Source organism: Nestor notabilis, unplaced genomic scaffold (assembly GCF_000696875.1).
Source record: "Nestor notabilis isolate BGI_N333 unplaced genomic scaffold, ASM69687v1 scaffold10966, whole genome shotgun sequence".
In the NCBI taxonomy this organism is placed as follows: Eukaryota; Metazoa; Chordata; class Aves; order Psittaciformes; family Psittacidae; genus Nestor; species Nestor notabilis.
The window spans coordinates 42,913-65,111 of NW_009932386.1; the positions used below are offsets into that span (position 1 = coordinate 42,913).

The following is a 22,199-nucleotide window of genomic DNA, read 5'->3' on the forward strand; positions in this document are numbered from 1 at the left end:
TTCAGGTCACGCTATTTCCAGTTGTTGAGATAGACAAACTGGGTGCAGAGATCAGAAGAGAAAGCGATTTCCAGGCCAATACAAGAAAGGCAGACCATGCACAGAAAACATGGAGGGAGGACACGAAATAGGAGCCAGCACGGGTGGGAACACTGACCATGTTAGGTTTGGATAGGCAACAGCACGCAGAGAAGAAGCCCACCCACAGCCATGATCGCAGCAACTGAAAAGCAAACAAAAAGGCCCAGGATAAGGAATAATCCCACCGCCCTGGCAAGGTGCAAGTACATTTGCAACATTTCTATATGCACTTCTTCCATCTTATTGCAATTACTATTTGGACCTTAACACCCTGGGCTGCAAGAATTTCATGGCATGTGCTACTGCTGGGGAAAAACACTTTGGGGAGAGTGTATGGACCCTGGTCCTGCAAAGCAATTACCTATGTGCTTCCTGTACTTGAGTACAACCGTTAGGATTAATGGGGCCACCCATATGCTTAAACTTAAGCCTCTGCCTTGGAGCAGGGAAAGGGATTTTTTCCACACGTGTGTGTGGTATAGTACAATTTCCTTTAACAAAAAAAGCACTGGATGAACACAAGCCCTGCTTTCATAGACCCTTATGCATGTAAGTCAGCTCACACAACCCTTTCTGGATCTCTTTGTATCAGCGAAGCTTTTTGCGTGTGCATTTTGTATCTGAAGAAATGGGACAAGTTGTGTGTGAATGTTCAGTCTAAATAAACTCAAAATACGGTGAGTAGAAAAGTACTGCATGTGTCCACAGCTTGCTTCTGAAGGCTGCCGAGTCCTTACTCTAGTCCAATCAGAGTGTGGGTTCGCCTGGCATCAGTCCATAACCCGAGATTGGCTTCACCTCAGTAATTGACCTTTATCCTTGTCAGAGAACTTGGCATGGGCAATGTTTAAGTTACCAATCTATTAAGGTAATTCATCCTGAAAAAGAACACACTGCAGAAGAAACAACAGGAAGAACTTCAATGCGACATGCAAGCAGGAGTCCAATAGTGCAGATATGCTCTGGTTGAAATCAGCTGAAGATTTTACTCATCACTTCTCAAATCATCATAATATGTCATTCTTGAAAAAAAACCTGTGCCCATCAGATTTTTATAAAGTGTAACTTGCCATGCCTGAACACATTAAAATAGTCTATTTAGACAAAATTAACATTCTGCAACTTCACTGCCTTAAATTATGATTCAAAATAACTTCAGGCATGTGATGGTTTACAGAATTATACACTCAATTATGTGCTTACTTAAATTAGAACTAGTGCAGAATGTCTCTCTGAGCTCCTTTTGCACCAGCAAAACAACATGCTAATTTTCTAAACAACGATGCCAATTTTTTTTTACTATAATTGACAACATTTTGTATTTTCATAATGCCCCAGCTTGTGCAGTCCAGCTGGGACCAGCTCAGCCTTCACAAACCTCTCCATTGATCCAAGTTAATACCAGAGATCCAAAACTCGAAAGCACACAAAAGGAATTCAACCATTATATATCTGCAGTCAGGTTTGCTATTTTACCAGGGAACTGGTAGTCTCCAGAAGATCACTGCAGCTGTGGCAACTGAGCTTACATTTTAGCTAGGAGGCCCTCTCCCCCCAGGCATTTTCTAATGGCTGCTGTCACCAGACCTTCCCACACTGCCCAGCATGCAAAGTCAAGGGTTTTGAAACCATACTTCAATTAACCTGAAAAGCAACCACCTTGTTAAAATGAAAAGAGCTTACTATTTCCTTACATAAAGAAAACTCTTTGAGCACCTCATCAGCAACTGGGCTGGTCTGAGACAAAATCAGTTCTCTGCACGAAATGCAAAGCACTTCAGATCTCACTTGCTTCCTTTATGGGGAGGATAAAATACTCAAGTGTAAGGGAAATACGTCAATGCAACCTCACACCTGCACAGCCGTCGCATAATGTTGTGCACTTAGGGTGAAAATACTCTGAGGTGCAACATTAGGGGAAATCTAAAGCTGTTAGAAACAAACTAAACTGGATCAGCAGACAACAAAATTCACTTTCCAATCCCAGAAGCACTTGGCTAAGTAAGTGAATGGAGTACTTGGCTAGAACAGTTAAGACAAAGGAAGATTTATTACTGCTCGTGTTAAAAGGATGGCTTAATTTTGCAGACGAATGTCAGAATGCAGCAGAGCTGCTATGCCCTCATGGCCACCGCATCTGGGTGCTGATGGCTCCTAGTAGGAACACTGTTTCTCAGTCTTCTCGCTCCATGCAGGTCTGTCTTGGTTTAGAAACTAAGGAGCTGAGAGCAAACGCTTTCCCAGATGAGATCAAATGCTGTGGCAGGATAAGACATTGCTGCTCAATGAAATACACCCAGACCTTTCTGGGGTTTTAAGACCTTTGACCAGCAACCTGACCTGTATCGGGAAGCAGTCAGAGTTGAAGCAAGCACTGTATACATCAAAATTATCTGCAAAGACTCCTCCAGCATTGCTGAATTGACCAGCAGACTACAAGGAGAGCTTGTGGGGACTGCTCCTGGCTCCAGTGAGTGGTCAGGAGCCCCTCTGATCTGCTGCAGGTTAACAGATGACATGTCCATGAACCATGTAACAAATCATGTAACAGTTAAGGTTATTGAGAAAACATCTGCAGCGTTAAATCCCTTTTGCTAGGAAAGAACAAGGTGCTGAGGCAGCAGCGTCTCCAAAAGCCAAGCTGGCTTGAAACAAAACATGACTCCTGTTTTGAGCCTTGGCTTCAAGGAAAGGGCTGCAAGGTGGGCAGAGACAATGTAGAACTGCAGCAGTACCTCCTGAACCTCTGTGGCCTGCTGTCACTGCCCCACTTCTTGGCTAGATGAACTCTACCTCTTTCAGCTATCTCATGGACACAAAGCTGACACTCCTCCAGTTCTAGCAAAGGTGACCCCTGCAATGCCTATGGGGTTTGCAAGCCCAACTGTCCAGAGAGCAAACTTTAATAAACCTGTGCTAGGAGGACTAAACAACACCCTTGGCATCATTTCAAACCCTGGGCTGCATACTTTGTTAATGAAATGTATATATATGATGAGCCCCAACAACTGTGCCTGCAATCAATGTAATTAATTTACCACAAGTCTGCAGATAACACAGACAGCATTCAGAATTAAACTACATTTCTAGTGGCTAGATAGATCTCAGAGAGGCTCTGCCATATATAGCTGTGGCTTTTAAGAGTTATAAGTTGAAGACTCAGAGTCATGATAAATGAAAACCTCGTTTGTTGCTTTTAATAAGCTGCTCTAATGGGATGTTCTTCAGAGGCTTGTAATTAGAGACTGAAATATTTGAGGGTGCCTGGGAAGATTTTTCTAATCCTTCACACAGCCTTAAGCAATGGCAATGATTGCTTCCTGCATCTCCAGGTCAGGCCAGCACTACACCTAGGACCTTGTGAGTCAACATGCTTGCTTCGAACACGAGAGCAGCAGCATTACGCACTGTGAGCCGGCAGGAATATATTTCTACTTTGCCTGGAACTATACAAATGTTTAAGGAGTCACCCTGTTGTCCTGCTGAGCTATACCTAGTTCACATGTCTCTGCACTGCTCAAGAGTAACTGCCCAAGCAGACAATATCTATGCAACCACTATGGGGAAGGAACTGCACTTGGAAAGACCTCTAGCATTATGTACACAAGGGGCTTTCACCAGTGCCCAGCAGGAGCCTGGAGCTTCTACCACTGAAGTCAGGCTCCATTTTCAGCTTGAAGGGCCTCCCAGTTCCCTTCTTGATGTGGAAATGAGACTTGCACAATGCCATCAAATGAATCATTTGAACAAAGGTGAGGCACTTTCATCACTGTCTATTGCATTGCCCCACATTTCCCCTGCTCAGACAAAGCTTATGTCACCTGCTTATCTGCTCGACTATCCTGCTCCATTCTCTTGGCTGCTGCCAGAATAACTCAGAAATGACCCTTTCAAGGGCAATGCCTCATGGGCTTGGAGCTTAATTACAGACTTGGTCAACTCTCACCTCCTGTCTGGGCCAAACTCATCTGAAGGCAGATTAGCCTGGGTCCTTAAACCCTTCTTGAAACTGCAGCAGCTCAGACTGGCTTGCAGAGCCCAGTGTGTTTGCACAGAAGTACTAAGACAAAAAGTGTTTAGAACAAATAAGAAAAGGGTGTTGGAGCAGCCAAATGTGCCAAGCCAATTTAGCCAGGATGCTAGAGATGGGGACTAAAGGCAGCAGACTTCCACACCAGCCCTGGAAGGGCATCATGCTGTGCAGAAGGGTGCACTGGAGCACTTTTTTTGTCAGTGGGGGATCCTTTATACCAATGGTGCTAACGCTCCTCTCTGGGAAAACATACTGCCAAAGAGCAAAGAGGCTGCTAACATGATGGAGGCAGTAAAAACCTTGACCCGAACAAAAGAAGGACCAGGCCCTGCCCCTGCTCTTCGTGGATGGGAATTTTGACTTGGCAGAGCAATAGCTTCTCTAATAAAATCCTTCCTCTTGTCAGGTGAATTGTGGGGAATATTTGGCAGTAGGCAGCATCATAAAGTGGCTATAAATCACAGGAGACAATGTCCTGTAGGAAGAAGGAAGAGCAGGCAAGAATGTAGATAAAAATCCTTTAAAAAGTCACAAGTAACAAAAATTGTGACTCATACTGGAAAAATTCTCTATGAAAAACACTATCTACAAACTGTCTCCTGTTTCCTACGGAAATATCAAAAAAGCAAACTATTTTAAGGCCTGACATATATTGGAAAATAGGATGGGGGCAGGTTGTGGAAAAATTCATCCATTTTGACCTTCCACATCACAGAGGGTTGCAAACTCTGGCTCAGGACCTAGGATATAAGCCATAATCCCTTTCACTCTCTCTACTCCCTGAAAGTCACTATTTAACAAGATGCACATATTTGTGTCCAGAAAGTAGCCCTTTGCCACCGCAGGGGCTGATATTTAAAAGTCTAAATGAGCTAAGGTCAAGGATGGATACTTTGGTGCAGAAGCCTCTAATTGCCAATAGCCGTATGGCAAGATCTGTCTTTGCTTTGTCTTTTGAAGGCTAGTTCCTTGCCAGAAAAAGACCTTCTGTATATGCACGACACAGGGTGAGGGGCAGTTTTTTGTTGCTTCAAATCTATTTTTTTCTTAAGTTCTACAAAAATCTCCCTCTGGTTCTTTGGAAGATCACTCGGGATGGAAAGGTCATCTATAATGGCTATAAATGCAGATGCACAGTACACTTGTTAGTTATTCTGAGTAGCTTTTCCAAACATGTACAGCATTGACCTAATAGCATCCACATTTTACTCTGTCAAAGCCCATGCCTTTAGTGATAGAAAGCTCAAATGCTTAGAGGAGCAGCAGTCTCTTAACACTCACCCTAATACCCTGTCAGTTTTGCAAAGAGGGGTTGGTTTGAAGGACAAAAAAGGGAAACTGTTTTAGAGCAGTGGGTCTCCTTCCCACACTGATGCAAACCTGGCTTCAGTTTGTAGAAAGAAGGGGGCTGATGCTGCAGCAACAACTGTGGCACCTTACTGCTCCTTGCAGGATGGAGAGCAAAGGTCTTTGTGACTGGCATTGTCTGATACAGGCTGTAAAACAAAAGTCTGAAATTATTTTAGATTAATATATCAGGAGCAATGATATCAAGCAGCACCTCATTCAAGCATTGTTAGGAAAGAAGAATTCATAGCCTTGCTCTATCTGTAAAATGCATTGCACTTCTGAGAACACATAATCCTAACTAAACAAAGATAGTAACAACTCCGTGTTCTTTATTTCAATGCTTGTAGCTGGTTTAATAACAGATTTTCAATCCACTTCTCTTTTTTTGCTGAGACAACTACAGTCTGATTTAGTGAATCTTTTTGATTTGTAATCCTGATCGTTATATTATTAATATGCCCTTGATGTAAAGACCAGGATAACCTAAAAAAGTGATCAGCTATTTTTCTTAGCATTTATGGCCTTGGTCAGAGGATGCATTATTTACAGGAAGAGTCTTCTTGAACATCTGCAAGTAAATCAGCTCTGAAACACTGCTTAATTGTTTAGGGCAAAGCACATTTAGTTTCACATTCCCAGGAACCTCCAGCTACAGACACAAAGTGAATTTCCACAGATAGACGCTAGCATGTGGAAATGCCACTGTGACTACCATTCAGCTGACCTTTGGTTTAGGGCCAGCTGCCAAGGGGAAATGCCAAGCTGTTACTTACTTTCATTCAAAAGAAGCAACAAAAATGAAGAGATACTTGAAAGCAAAAAAAGGGGAAAAGGCCTAGAAACTTCTGCCTCTGGGAACCTAGCAGAAAATAAAAAGCCTGCAGAGCCCAGCAAACTCCTGAGTCCTACAGCTGGGAAGATACTTTCCAAGATGCCGAGAACTGGAGGACATCCCCTTCTTACTGCAGGACTGGTCTCAAGCCCCTGCTTGCTTCAGCCTGGCATTTGGGAGAATAGGTGCGAAGAGATGCCATACAGCATCCTAGGAAGGCATATCCTAATTCTGAGGTATCCAGGCCTTCCAGGGAGCCAGCAATGAGGAGCCTGTTCACAGAAGCTGGGAAGGTATGCCCTCAGTGCTGCAGAGCAAGAGATTTTTTTCTCCTTAGCTTTGCTACTGGGCTGTACCTGATTTCCTCCGTTAGCAGGAAAGACAGAGCCTGGCTTTGCACAGCTTCCTTGGCATGGAAAGCAGTGGTAATTCTAGCTGAAGCAACTCCTGGAGTTGAAAATGTCTGCTTTTATAAAAAGTATGGGAAAGAATAGGAAAGTAAATTTAGCCCTCTGGAACCAGGCACTGGAACAACATAACCACTCCAAAGACACAGGAAAGTGTCTTCCAGAAACAGGTTAACAGTTTCAAAAAGGGATTAGCCCGTGACTTGGAATGTGTTTATCATCCCCGCAGTGTCACAGCAGGAGAGTGACCATTCACTCCATGAATTGTTTCAAAATCATATCCAAGGCAAAGAGGCGTGAGTGACTCACTTCCAAACAGGAGCAATTTTTTTGTTTTGCTTTGTTTAATTTCAAATTGGCCGTCAGCTTTCTGGCTTCTAGGGTTTATTTTTCTGGTCTCACAAGTCACTCCACGCACTAGACGAGCTTTAAAATTCATGGGAACTCAAGCCAATTCTCTAATAACAGACCAAACCTTGGCGCTGGAAGCTTCTACTCCACCTCCAGCTGAGGGATGAGATTCTTTCCAGTTTAGGGGAAGGGCTTAAAAGATAAAAATAGATCAAGAGCTCAGCTCCCTCTGCCTGCACCTTCCTATATGTCCAGTGTGGCACCATGGAGAAGCTCCATGGGGTCCATGGAGAGAGGTGTGAGTACCAGGGAGGAGGATTAAGGCAGCAGCAGAGACAGTGGTAAAACTCTAGCCAGAGAAGACAAGGGCTTTTATAAACATGCCAAGACACAAAAAGCCAAAAGGAAGCACATTCTGGAAAGCCCATTAAGGGCAAAGAACAGAAAGAGATAACTAACAAGAGTTGGTGACAAATGGCTCAGGATTTGAAACTGCTTGTTCGGACCAGAGAGGGTAGCAGCAAAAAGGAGACCTGCAAGGGCATGTCCTCCCCAAAGTGGTCCCAAGCGCTTGTCGGTGACTGAGGGAACAGCAAGAGCTGCTGGTTGCCACACAGTTCCTTTTGGCTGCAGAGGGAGGGATACATGTCCCTCCACCTGCGATTCACCCCCCTGGACTCCTTGCAGAGGTGCCAGGTTACATCTGTAGCTTCCTGATGGTCACACATGCATCCTCCTGTTTGCATTAATACAAGCACGCATTCAGCCTGGGGAGGCCAAAGTCCACATCTCCCAGCTCTGTTCAAGGAGAGATTTGACTCAAAACCTCCAGCATTTAAGGAGAGACCTGAACTCCTGCCTACAGTGTTCAGAGTCCAGTCTTTCTGGCTACAGCTTTCCTGTAGCCCCTGGTGTGAATGGTCTATAGCCATTCATGCCCCTCATGCCACTGCATGTTTCTTGTGCAGACAGGAGTATTTACTTTCCCATTTTTAAGGCCAACAAGTCACTCAAAGCAGACAACAAAAGCTCAAACTGCTGAGCTGGAAGAGACTGTCAGTCTCTGACCTTGAGCGGAGATGAGTCTGGCAGCGCACTTACCTTTCAAGACAGGAAATAACTGTCCTTCCATGGATGCCTTATGCCTGGGGACATTGCTGCCTAGGTTGGCTGGAATTTCACTGTGCTGCATTCACAGATTGATACCCTACTTCTTCTGGGAAATAAGACCCTAAGCCAGTATGTTCAGTATCAGTGCAGTTCCTCTGTATCTTCTAAGTACTCTTAACACTTAAAATATCCTGTAATTTACAGCCACTTTGCTAGAGCTGAGCTAAAGACAGACCTGTTTCATGAAAGCAACAGTGGGCTGATGAGTACCTTACAAGCATTAATGTTTACTTTGCACTGAAAATAAGTTCAGCCTTATGAATACATGCACTTCATATTGTTTTACATGAAGGATATTGCATTGGCTTACTATTACCATTAAAAAGGTACTAATACAGAAGCAGTATATGAAAGAAGTGTCTTGAGTGCTGGCTGCCATACAAATTTAGTGCTACAGTACAAGATGATCCTGATACAAGCCAGATTTTCACCAAATACCACAACCCCTTGTTCACCAACGAGTTCATCAACTGCCATTAGAGTTGTCAAGAATGGTATAGCCCCAGCTTTCATTACTTGCCTATGTTTAAGCACATGAGAAGTTAATAGGATTGCTTCATGGCTTGAAGCAGAGTGTCTCCCTCCCTGGAGGGGAGCTGTCTGTATAATTTACTAGCATTGGGGAATACATTGGTGTCCTACATATGTAAAATTAAATCCAGAGTTGACCAAAACTTGGAGCATTTGGCCATTCAGCTTGGTTTCTTCTCTTTTTCTCTGCAAGTGTTTTCCTGGTGTCAAGTTTTGTCTGTGAGCTGAGTGTAAACATATGGGCTTCAGGATATTTTACCTGTAATAACATGTCCTGCTTATTTTTAAAGGAATGTGAAAACACTCCAGTGAGAATCAAGTTGAATAATTAGGGCCAGTCTATACAGAAATAAAAAAATCACTGGGGAGTGAACTACATTTGTGAGTAAGCCTTTGCCATTCCTGCCTTTCCAAACAGATCAATCAGCCCACCCTTGTGCTGTGTTACAACGCTACTGCTTGACAGCTTCATGCACACGCTGCTTTCACCTAAAGTGCACTAACCAGCTGGTCAGATAAAAGTTATTACAAAAGTTGGAGAAATATAAACACACAGTTTCTTCTCTTACCTTCCACTGAGAAGAAAACCGATAACAACAGCCAGCAGAATGACTCCCACTGTTACAGACACAACAATTATAGGAATCTGGCTCTGGTCACTGGATGCAGCTACTGCTGAGACGAGAAACAGAAAATGGAGATTAAGGTTAAAATGATAGTCGGCACTCAGTATGTCTTTCTAGTGAGGCTGCCAGCAAGGTTTCAAGTCTTACCAGTTCACTACTTCTTTTACAGTTTGTGTTTTTCCCCTTAACTGTCTGGTTCTAGTTTGGAAAGGAAATGAGTGGAAAGAAACCAAACACACACGCAAAACCAAGCCAAAACCCCAACAAAATTGCATCTCATTGCTGATTTCAGAAACAAAAGCATTGCAGAACACAGCCTTTGAGTTTGCAAACTCAAGTTTCCAAGTGTATCTTCCTGGGTTAGCTGCATTAGAAATCAGAGAGATAAAAGATGAAAACCTAACAGGTTCCCTTTTTCAGAAAGAAAATTTACAGAATGTTATTGTTAAAAGACATAAACTTTACTTGCATTTCAAGAAGCTATAAGCAATTAAAACCTAAGTCCTTGTGGCATCTGCATCACATGGCCAGAAGGTGCACTCAGTAAAACAGGAATTTGCTAAGACACATACAGTGATTGGTCTTTTTATCAACCAAGAGAAGCAGAACTCCCCCACTCATGCCTCAAAAAAAGCCCTCATGCCAAAAGGCAGAAGACAAGTCCTGTGATAAAGATACCAGCAGAAAGGTCAGGAAAGCTGTTTAAGACCTGGTGTTTGCCACAGGTTAAGTAAAAGCAGGTGAGCAAGCTCCTGTAGCCTGTAAAATTGAAATGCTAACACCACTTGTATCTCATTTATCTGCTTTGCACTGCAGGGAAAGGAACCCATGTCCCCCAAAGGTTTGCATGTGGGGGTCCCCAAGCAGCAACTAAAGTCTCCTCACCCTGCCCTCTCCACTGCCAACTTATTTAGCTGTATATATTTAACCACCCCACGGTACAAATCTGACTTCCTCCCTGTAAAACTAGCTCTCTGGCATAGGCACTGCTGCTTTGCAGGGAAAAACCTCATTATAGATTTACCCTTCTGCCAACCCTGGATGAAGCTTCATCTACCCCGGGGGAGCAGCAGGTGAGCAACAGGAATCGATTGCACATTGAAGAAGCATTTAACTAAATGATTGAAGTATAAAGGGGTCCTTAGCACAGGATTAACTTTATGAAGGCTGTAAAATAACTGAATGTAGTGCCATATTATTTCTTAAAAGAAAGATGAAAAGGTATGGCATTAAACGTTGATCTGCAATGGACTTCAAGCAGTTCTTCATACAGGAGCACGCAATGATGAGCAGTGTGGACCTGCTACAGCAGTGTAAATGATTTCCGAAGGATTGGCCATGATACATTAAATATTTAATGTTAACTGCTCCAAACTCATGCCATCATCCAGAGATTTTATTAGCCTCATGAATTTATTGAGGCTCCTTAGGATGATGTTTTATTGCTTTCTTGACAAAATAATTAAAAAAAAAAACATTTAAAGGAGAACATTAAGCTGTGACTGGTGGTTTTTTGCATAGCTCTAGGGATGGGGAAGATTAGATAAATCTTGCTGTGATCTATGGCAGCTAAAAAGCCTGAATTCATAAGCTAAGCTGGGACCTCACTGCCATTTAAAGCTGGAGGGAAACTGCATTACCCTTCCTTGACTTGATGAGATGTTCCCACTCCTGCCCAGCTGACCAACTAGATTAGTTCACCAATCCAGCCAAAAGTCATCTTTTGGCAAGGTTAGTTTTATCAGGGCTAGATGAGTTTGGTGGCATTTGGAAAGGAGGACAGCATAAGTAGATATACCTAGCAACAGCTTCCACCCAAACGAAAAGTAAAAACTGAAGCTCGGGTTGCATCATGGTGCTTTGCAGAATTGCACGTAATGGCAGCAGTATGTAAAAATACTCCAGAATCTGGAAAAAGAGAAGTCCAAACCAAGTTATGGCTTCCCCCACTGCATTTGTCAGGCTGTTGTTTCTTATTTCCTCTAAGTCTATTAAAAATAACTTTGCAGAAATCTTGCAAACTGGAAACAAAACCTGTTGCTTGGTCCAAACAATTTTGGAACCTGCTTTTGAGTCTCACAACAGTCACTGAAAGGTTTTCATTTGTGCTTGAATCAAAATAATTTGCTTTGGCTCTAAAAAGAAGTTCAGATCTGAACTCTGATGTAGCAGTGAGAATTCAATCTGTGCTTGCTTTCAGATTCCTTGGGATGTGCAGGAAAGCAGTGGGAGTCTGGTCACACACTCCTGTCACTGATACTGACTTTAGATTGGGCCTTGGGAAAAAGAAATACAATTAAAAAATTGCTTCTTTTAGAAGATTTTACATGTCAAATGGAGCTATATTATGCAATATACTGAGGTTCACACTGCATTTTAATTCTAACAAGCATTTAAACATCTGGTTAAGTCCTGCTTCAGCCAGAGCTCAAGCTCCCAAACAGGAGACCATGCAGTAGGTATTCCTCCAACTACACTGGCAGCTCCCTAGTATTTGAGAATTACCTACTCCTTTGCCTTTAAAGTGCTAAAAAGAGTGGGGTGCAGTGTGACTAAATGACTGAAGGGATTTAGAGTGTATAAAGATATTAACATGTGATGTTCTCAAAACATCCCCATTAACACAGATACTTACACGATGGGCTTTATGAAAGTGCCATTATTTTTGGACCAGGATCATAAGTACTGACAGCACTGGATGAAATGTGCATACATTTAATGTATTATATTTATTAATAGTCTGGAACACTATTACTTAAATGACTCTATACTAGAAACTATCCAACTGCTAGCAAAATTTTCCTTGGTATAATATAGAATAATTTTTGGCATCACATGATTTTATTGCTATTTATAAGGCACAATTAATGGTTAATAAAATAAGAAATACATTAAATGGACCATTCTTACTGCATTAATGTTTTCATCATGATGCAATTTGCACTGTATTAGTTCAGTCACTGGCTCCACAGCTACATCTGCACATGTATAATGACTCCTTTAAAATCTATTACAGCTTCAAAGGTAGCATGCATTAAAAAAACAACTTGGCATCCTTTTCTTGAAGATGATGAATTTTGAATGAACTGGAATAACCGTAATCAAAGTATTGACAAATATAAATTTCCAAGGAAAACCTACAGAAAATAGGCTTTTTTCTCACAGGAATGAACCAAGTATTCCCACCACAAAATTTCCTTTCCATGTAAACAGTATAAAAAAAAAAAAAAAATGACAGTTTGACAAACTGAAACAGATAGGAACTATTTTCTGAGGGAGAAAGTTATTTTGACACCTCTGCAAAAATTTGGTATTGGGACAAAAAGAATTTCCCCACAGCTGTGCCTGAACAGAGGTGAAAGAGCAGCTGAGCCTCTATGTGCCTCAGGAGTTCACTCTGCCACAGGATTTGCTCCAGAATCCAGACCTGGATGGTCAGATTCATTTAAATAAAATAATTTTCAGGTAAAAAAAAAAAAAAAAAAGAATCAAACCCCACAAATTTCTAACAGGCCAGTCAAAAGTCCTGGGCCTGCAGTGCACGTTTTTCCCCTTTCTGATCACAAGCCAAATGCCTCGAGGCTGTGGCATTGGCAACAAACAGAAAGCATCTTTCAACTTGACAGAAACTTACACCAAATGCTGGTTCAATTCTTCCCCTTGCAGAAAGGCACCATTTCAGGGCTTTTTCTCCAGTTGCAGATATTTAAGAGATCTCAGCACACTCTGCAGACAGCCATTAAGAGGTGTGCAGGAGCAGGTCCCATTCCCCCTGTCCCTCCTGAGAAGGTCCTCCTGCATCAGCTCTCATAAATGCAGGATATTTCTAAACATAAAATTCTATTAATTTTTGGAACCTGAACATCTCCTGACTTCATCTCCTGCCTCACCACACAAGTTGAGCAAGCAAGGACAGATATGCCTGTCTAGTGCACAGTCATGTGCCTGATGTTTCTGAAGACAAGGAATGAGGCCAGGACAAGAAACAGCTCTCTGCAAAGGTATTGATCCCCTGACTCATTTCTGGTAACTGTTCCAGAGACACAGGCTGACAGTAATTAAAAGGACTTACACACTGGGCTGGTTTCAAACTCAAATCTTCGGCTGAAGCCACCATAGCCAGCAGCTGTCCGGGCTCGGATCTGGAAGATGTACGCCGAGCCTGGTTTCAAGCCATCTGCCGTAATCGTCGTCAATTTGGATTTGATGATGGTGTAGCTTGTCTCCTCGTCCTTTTCCCAACCCCACCCAAAAAAGCATAAAGTTCAAACACACAAATAGTGGCTCTCAGACAAAATAGACTCTTAACACCCCCCCCAGCAATGTTACAAAGGATGACCAAAATACGCATTTTTGAGAAGATATCTCTTCCTCCCCCTGAAGGCCCTTTCTGCAGTACAAATCTGAGATACGATTTTCTCCTTTTTAATCAATGGCTCTAGGAGGAAACACAGCAGAGGGACTTTCAACCCACAAATAACAACACAGGGACCAAACCAGCATCTGCAGTAGGAGCAGATTTCCATTGCTCAAGATGTACATGGCCCAGGGCAATGGAAAGGTTCATCCTACAAAATCAATCTCAAGGCATGGGGAAGAGGAAAAAAGTCCCATTGCCTTAGAGAGAGATTTTAATTTGTAGCGAAATGACTTCCCAGTAACGTAATTAGACCTAAAAAGAGAACAATATATTATACGTTTTACAAGTTTATGCTGGCATTTCTAGAACCACGAATTAGACCTGGGGAAGGGAATAATAAACCAAAACTCCAGGAAAATATCTAATTTTGCATTGTTCTTCTGAAGCAACAAACTTGAAGAAAAATTGCTGAAATAAATCTTCATTTACATCAGTTTCTAATGTGAAAGTGTTTCAGTTCTCTGATTAAAATTTCATTCAAATGCTTGGTAATTACTCTTAGAGTTATTTACTGTAACACACATCTAGACAAGAGCTCATAAATTCATGTCTACAAACTTGGAAACTGCTTCTTATTCACCATATCCTCTCAGACCCAAATTATTCTGAGGTAAACAGGAGGTCTTAGTAATTCCCTACCAAGATTTCCACATAGGTCTGAACTGATTTTATTTCTTCCTTTTGAATTTAATGGGTAACTTTCCATAGACAGTAATATGCCTGGATAAGGCCCTGGGAATTTCCAAATGTAGGATTATAGATTGTTTCACTGAAGCCTGTAGCTACACAAGACTGTTTTGGAGAAATGTGTATATGTGTGTGTGTGTATGTGTGTATATATATGTGCCTTTTTTTTTCTTGTTAAGTGGTGAGTTCTCTTAAAGGAATGTGAGCTGACAAAACTTAATTTTCCAAAACATTTACTATAGATCATTCTAATCCCTTGGAAATGTATGCTGCAAATTTGCCCTTATAAAGGGCTGAAAACCAAGAGGATATAAAAGACAGTAGCAACAGAAAAAGAAGGATTAAGGATGACATCCCAAATCTAACTCAATGACTGGTTAAAAAGCAATAAATGAATATTAGGTCACATCTTTGCTTGTATGTCAGCCCAATTAGGTTTTCAATACACTACTGGCTTCTGCAAACACTTAAAACACTTGAGCTTTCCAACAGAAAACATTAAGCTTTGCTATCAATCTGAAAGAAATAAATCAAGACAGCATAAATTCACTTGGGCTGTAGCTACCTCCCTGTGAAGGACTTGCACTTGAAGAACTATTTACTGAAGATATTTCAGACTGGTTCTGGACCACAAATATGTTTTAAGCCCCCCTTCTTCCAACTTGTTTGAGAACAAAGTCAAATGAACAAATATATGGATTTTTGTTTTTCTTTAATTATTTGGTCATTATCAAGGTTTCTAGAGGCTAACCTTCCCAGGCCACTCCAAGGGAAGGATTCAATATGCCACAACAGTTGTTCATACAAGTTATTGAAAGAATCAGTAATGGATTATTTCCAGCAATAGCACATTCTGATTCTTGCTTTGAGCTTCAATCTTTTTGAAAACCTCAGCCCTATTTAAGCCACTCACACAACTTGTGCACTTGCCCAAGATCCCTCATCTGCAAAAATAATGTTGATTTTATCCTGATGCAGAAGATTTCTGAATTTTTTTCCCTGCTTAGGCAGGTCCCTCCCATGATCAGAGCAAGGAGAGAGAAGTAACAACCCAGTCCTGCTCCATGTTAAGTCCATGTTAATCCAAGATTTCACATGGATCGTAGACAGAACTAATGGAAGATCTTCCTTAAAGCAGAAATTCAACCACTCCCCTCCATCTCCAAGTGAATTGTGACTCAATTTCCTTTTTGTTTTCACGTAGAAGGCCTTGCTGTTTCAAAATTAAAAAGAACACCTTACAATCCCAGCTAAGGCAAGAAACTGCTATTCTGTCAACTCTTGCAAACCTGATTTTTGGAAAGCGAACATTTCAAAGATCTAATGCTGCATCACTCAAAAGATGGTACTTAGACAAAGTGCATTTGTTACTGTTTGTATTTAAAACTGCATTAGTTTTGTAGGAAGAGAACAAGTCACCATTCTAAATGAAGACAAGGAGAGGCGTATTTCGTAGGGAGAGTGTTTTCCACCAGACCGAGAGCAAGAGATGGAAAGCCCAAGCAAGCTTTTAAGCCAGGATACCCTTCTTTACGTCAGAGCAGATACAATCTCTCCACAAAACCTCTCTCCTCTTCTTACATCGTGGATGTAAAATGAAGTGAGAAATTGAAATACTAAAGGCAAGGGATAGCCTGATGTTTCTGGGAGGAGATAGACACTCAGTTCCCAACCTCTCCTATTTTTAACAAATGACCAGGCTCTGTCTTAATGCAAAAAGGCTGGTGAGGAATCTGACACGCAGATTTAATGCATTTGGTCAACAGAAGTGACACACTAATGGAAAACAACACACTCATTTCAAGTCTTCCTAATCATTTACTGCAAAATCAATCTGACATTGATTTATGCATAAAATTGCTCCATTCCCTTCCATGACTCAAATAATTATAATTAAAAGGACAGTAAAGAGAAGGTACTTGGGATGCTCAGCAATCAGTCCGTCACACCTTTTCAAAATATTTGATTTCGTATTCCAGGATGATGCCGTTGGGTCGATCTGGCTCCTGCCAGGAAAGGGAGATGCTATTTTTAGTTATCTTCCCTTTTTTCACACTACTGACTGGAGAAGGTGCTGCAAGACATTAGAAAAACAGAACAGGCAACAAACATGGTTAGTAAGATGGTCTGCCCCTGTCAAACTCGTCAGTGCATCCTCAAATGCAAGGCGATCCTTATCTACTGCAGATCATGAGGGTTTGTTTTCACCTTGGTGGTATTTGCCCATTTTTAACAACTGGACTTGCAGAGACTTTCAGCAGCTGAGGACCTGATCAGAATCACCCACCCAACCAAAGTAACAATATGAACTACCATCAGCAGCTTACACATCAACTTTGTCTTTTCAAGCATTTTCAAACACATCAACCCCACACCTTGCCTTTTCAAATGTGGCAGGGGGCTACATTATCAGAATTACACTGGTTATGTATTGCTTTCTTTCACCTGCTTTGAAGGTATGCATTTTTCAGAAGACCTTAGATTAAATGGGATCTTAACTATTTGGGTTTTTTTGGTTTGTACAGTAGTTAAGGCTTAGGCGTCTTTCAGTCCCCTCCTTCCAGATGAAAGGAACAGGGTAGCAAGGCCATTACAACCTTTATAATTCAATTGCTCTCAGTAAATATCGCTGGGATGTTATAGCTCACATAGTGATGCCAATTCCTTGCAAATGGCAACTGTAAAGATTTTAATGGCTATCACAGTCCGGAAGTTTGTGGCATGCCTGGGGAAGCCTCAGCTTCAAAGCAGATATACCAGCTCTGCTTATTATTTTAAGACACAGCCCTGAAAGGTTATCTGCCCTTTGTAGCACACACGTGCATCAGACACAGGCTTGATCCTTTGTTTTCAGCCCGTTTTCTGCAGGGACTTTTCAAGTTGTGGTCATTGCCACCCCTGCTAGCTCCCTAGCAAAAGTTGCTATGGACAATGCAATCCTAAAGCTCCAGGTATTTCATGCCAGAGATTAGGAAACAACATGGAGTGAAAAGGGGATTGAAGAAATTCATAGTCTCTAATTCACAGGGCCAAGTCCAGCTTCTTCAGATTTAAAAACAGCCCATGCCTGGCTGAGCGCCTTTGACTCACCCTCCTGACAGGCCAGCTCTTTCCAAGGATACTGAATGCAAAGAGCAGTAGCAAATGACCACATTTTATCTTCCAAAATGTATTTGGAACTTAAAGGAAAAAAAAAAAAGACTTCTCCCATATGCAGGATTAGCTAATTATCACTATACTAAAAAAAAAAAAAAAAAAGTCATTATGTAAAATAAATCAACAAATTAATTTTGCCAGGTCTGATCTTCAGCCAAAAAGAACAAGGGAAGAGATCCAGTCAATTATTCCTGGACTAAAGGCTAGCAGCACGTCTTCTCTTATAGCAAGCTCCTGCACCTCAGGATGTGCAGCAAGGAGACCTCAGCCCTCCTGGTATTGAACACCTCTCAGGAAGGTGAAAACCACGCAATTCTCAGTCTCAAGGTTGCCTGACCAAATAACGGACTTTTCATCCAAATTACTGAGGTTTCCTGAAGTGTTCATGGGACCAAGGCTCACAGGTCCTTTAAAAACAAGAGAATGATGCAAGTGGTCCTGAATTCTGCTGCAAAATCTTTACCTGGGAAGTTCTGAGGCATTAGCTCTCCTTCACATGCATCAGCACAGTACAACATAAGATGCACCACCAGCCATCCAAAAGTGCCCATCGAACTCCCTACTCCCATAAAGCACAGCATCCTCTTTAAAAAGCAGCATGTGAAAAGCTTGGCTAGTTAACAGCTTCATGGACTTAAATCTCTTGCCGTGCAAGCCTCTAACATGTTCAATCACAGCTTTGCAGAATGCTCTGCTCTACCAGGAAAAGGAGGGAAGATAAGAAAATGAGTAACCCAACCCTCAAAGTAAATTAGAAAAGGAGTAACTGTATCCTTTTTGAATCTCCTTCAAAAGAAGCGTTGAAGTGTAACTGTGAGATAAAGGCCAATTAAGTAAACTCAATAAATCCCAGTGGTGCTGGGATGATACAGCAACTACTCTGCATCCGCCATGCATGGAGATTACAATACTCTGAACTGACGGAAGGAAGGTATAAGTATTTTAGAATTTTCTTTGTCAAACAAAACGTAATCCAATCCAGGCACGCGGACAAAGCCTGCAATCATTCCATCTTAAAAGCCTGCAATGGGATACTGTGCTATATGATCTCAGGAAAATAAAAGGATTACTTGAGACTTGCTTTTCAAAGGTCACTGCTTCTGCAAGGGCAGCATCCTCTTAATAGGAAGTAGCCAAGCCATGGAGCACTTCCATTTGGAGTATAACATGTAAAAACTAAATTCACGTAAGAGTCTCAATACATAGATCTCCCGTGTTTCTTATGTAAGCAGGCAGAACTCTTGTTCAAATCCCTGCGTTGACACTACAAAAGGTGGATGTACATTGTGAATTGTTCAGTTGTTGCTTTAACAAGTAATTCGCACATACGTATTAATTTCTTAGCAAGACACTCAAAACTAGAGAGATATTACATTATTTATGCTTATGTTTGCCATCCATGAAAACAGCCATGCATGTGGTGAAAGCAAACAGATGTAACAAGGTGTGAAATTTCTAATGTATATTTTTGCTTTCCTGAGACCAAAATTAATTGGGACACAAATAAAAGCACAGAAAATTGATTCTACCTTTTTTTTCTTCTTTTGTTCTGTTTCTAGAATTTCCTAAGAAGAATAAGGGGACATACCAAATAACTAAAGTTTTTGCAGAAGATGCATCTAGTCACATCTGAATAACTACAGGAGATGATTTTGTGAAGAATAGACCTTTAAGGACATTCTTCCTCTGCAACCGTTGTTAATTACATTAGCACTGAATTAGCCATCTAGGCAGCAAACCCAGCATTTACAACACACTGTGCTGTGTCCCACTAACATCTAATGTACAACGATGTTTACTGGAATAAAACGTTAATTGTATTTTAAGAGAAACTAATGTTATCAGATGAATGACCACTGCACCTAGATAAAAGAAATAATTCTGTTTCTACATCTCATGGTCTATCTAATGCTCTCTCTAGCCCAATTACTTTGGTATTTTTCACTCTGGCAGAAACAACAGCTAACGGCTCACCATCTCACCCTTAGTCTCACAGCCAGTAAAGTTTTCCACTTTTGAGCAAAAAACCCAACCCAAACCAAAAACTAGTTTCCTTCACCCTTTGTGCAAAACCCAAGCCATCAGCCCAGAACCTTCAATCCAGCTTTAACTTCTGCCAGTACAGGTCCTCAGTTAGAGCAACCCAGAGTAGCACAGGAAGAGATGCTGATTTGCATGAGCAAAGGGGCTGGCACCTCTCCATCCCCTGCCTCTCTAAATAGCTGGATTTCAGGTCCCTTTCCAAAGACAGCTATGGCATCAAAGAGAAAGGTCCTGCTACCGCCTCTGTCCTGGCTGCTGTTGTAGACATTTATACTACAAATGTCTGTAGACATAGACATCACATTTATAGATATCTATCCTGTGGATTTTAATGTTTTTCATGCATCTGCAATTTCTTTTACTGTGATTATATTCCTGTATGTGCAAACATTTGGGATCTAACACTTGAGACTTCTCAATACACCTTGGGGTTCCTCCTTCCATGTGATGGCACATTTCTTTTGCCGTCTGAACTTACGCCAGAAGATTTAAAAGTCAAATTCATGCTTGCGATTAAATCAATACCTTTACCTGTTACCATATAACCGTAGTTATATCATCATTAATGGAGCTATAAAGCCAGGTTTAATTGAAGAAAATAAAATGTGTATCAGAAGAGTAACCACAAGACAAGTAATTCTGGTTTCACCTCAAAAGCCTGGTATACTGCAACTTTTCACTTAGTTTCTAATTAATAACATTACTGAATGTCTTTTCTCAGGCCTTTGGTGACTTCAGAGTTTGGAGCAAGACCTGCATTATTCACTGAGTCATACTAAAGGCACGTGAAATTGCAAATGGCTTCAAGCAGTAGATTAATTTTAAACAAGATACATACATTAGTTAAAACAGAAACACTGTTAGGAGAACTGAAAAAAAAAAAACCCAACAAACCAAAACTAAAAAAATAACTTCACTGTATTATCTCTTCATATTTTTGTAGAGAAATCATATACTTTTAGAAAAGCTCAATAATCAATGGCTCCCCTAAGGGTACATTTACTGTGGATATATCAGTCAGAATTTAGCTAAGTCATAACTTGACTGTTGGGCTGCAGTTTTTAATATCCCAAAGTGTACCCCAGTTTGCCTGATAATGGGTTTCAAAACTCTTTGTCTCTTGAGGACAAGTAGCTGCAAACCATGCCTGGCATAGTTAGGCAAACAGTTTGGGCCCAAATTAGCAGGTGCTTCTAAGTGCCTCTGAAAATTAAGTCCAGGGAATGAAAGGTCCTTGGACTACGTAGCATTAAATGCCATTTCAATTCTGAGATCTTACATGGGATTCCATGATGCACAGGCCCTAATTAGTGCAATGAGGTAAATTTTAGCCCCAGGATTAAATCCAAACACCTTGCCAAAACCAAGCCAAATCCTAAAACACAGGTTCATTTATGGAGATCATCTTCTCTTGAATGAGTTTTCAAGGTACCTCTTTAGTAGATGGGGACTTCACACTGGTCCTTTTCACGTATCAAACATCAAAAGAAAAACATAATCTTCAAATTAACTTGGCAACTGAGATACAGTGTTTCTTCACATCTTCTGCCTCCCAAGATGAACACCTGAGGTAAATGCCAGGTCTTAGGCCAATTTACAGTCTCTGTTACCTACCTTCATTTTGAATGCCTCCAAAACTTGAGACACCTTGATGTATAACTTGAAATGAAAGAGGTCACACAAGAGAGGGGAACCCAATTCGAGCACTTATTGGCCACAACAGAAGGCAGGGCCCCATTTTTGTAACATGAGTCCATGGCTAAGCCAAGCAACCAGATTTAACTCACATGAAAAGTGGCGATCTTTCAGGTGGTTCCTACCCTAGTCCCTAAAAGATTAAATGCAGCTCCTTGAGCTTGACAGCAGGACATGACTTAACGTCCAAAGTGGTCACAGACCTAAGCTGCTTCCAGACCTTGCTGTCTCCTAGCTGGACACAGGGTTGGGGTCACACAAGGTGAAACCCAAATTGCTACCTAATTCTCTTGAAGAACCTGTTCTTTCTTTAACAAAGCTTTCCTTAGATAATGACTCTCTAGACTTCTAATCTTTGGACCTAAGATACTAGAAAAGTACCCTAAAAGTATCCTTTGTTAAAGACAAAGAGAGCAGGATGGATGCTATTGCTTTGTGGACACTATTAACCTGATGCTTTTAATTACCAGCATCCCCACTACAGAGAAGTGTTCATAGTTGGAAGAATACAAAACAGGAAAAAATCTCCAATTCATACTCAGAGAGATAACAGAAGTAATCTGCATGCAATTTGTAGAAGCACAAGGATAATGGTTAATCTCTTACTTCTGATCTATGTAATAGATTAGGAGATATGCCTGGTTGAGAGTGGAACTGCAATGCACCAGTGTGGTCTAAGGTTTCAAATTTTACCGTACCCCAGTACCCTGTTTTTGCTGCAATTACACTGTGCTAGCACAACTTAGGAGAAGGAGGGGTACATGCATACTAAATTCACCTAATTCAAGTCCAGCTTTCCTCTAAGCATCTCCTGGAG

The 22,199-nt window shown here is 41.3% G+C and overlaps 1 protein-coding gene across 1 annotated transcript in view; it reads right to left on the reverse strand.

Annotated features, from left to right (window-relative positions):
* EPHA5 (EPH receptor A5) overlaps positions 1-22,199 on the reverse strand; it is a gene marked incomplete at its 5' end in the record, with an annotated part of 81,372 nt that overhangs the window by 34,573 nt on the left and 24,600 nt on the right. Inside the window, 4 exons of the mRNA XM_010016364.1 lie at positions 158-223; positions 9,325-9,430; positions 13,454-13,613; positions 16,438-16,562. Of these exons, the coding sequence (XP_010014666.1) occupies positions 158-223; positions 9,325-9,430; positions 13,454-13,613; positions 16,438-16,562 (457 nt within the window). The remainder of the gene's footprint in view (positions 1-157; positions 224-9,324; positions 9,431-13,453; positions 13,614-16,437; positions 16,563-22,199) is intronic.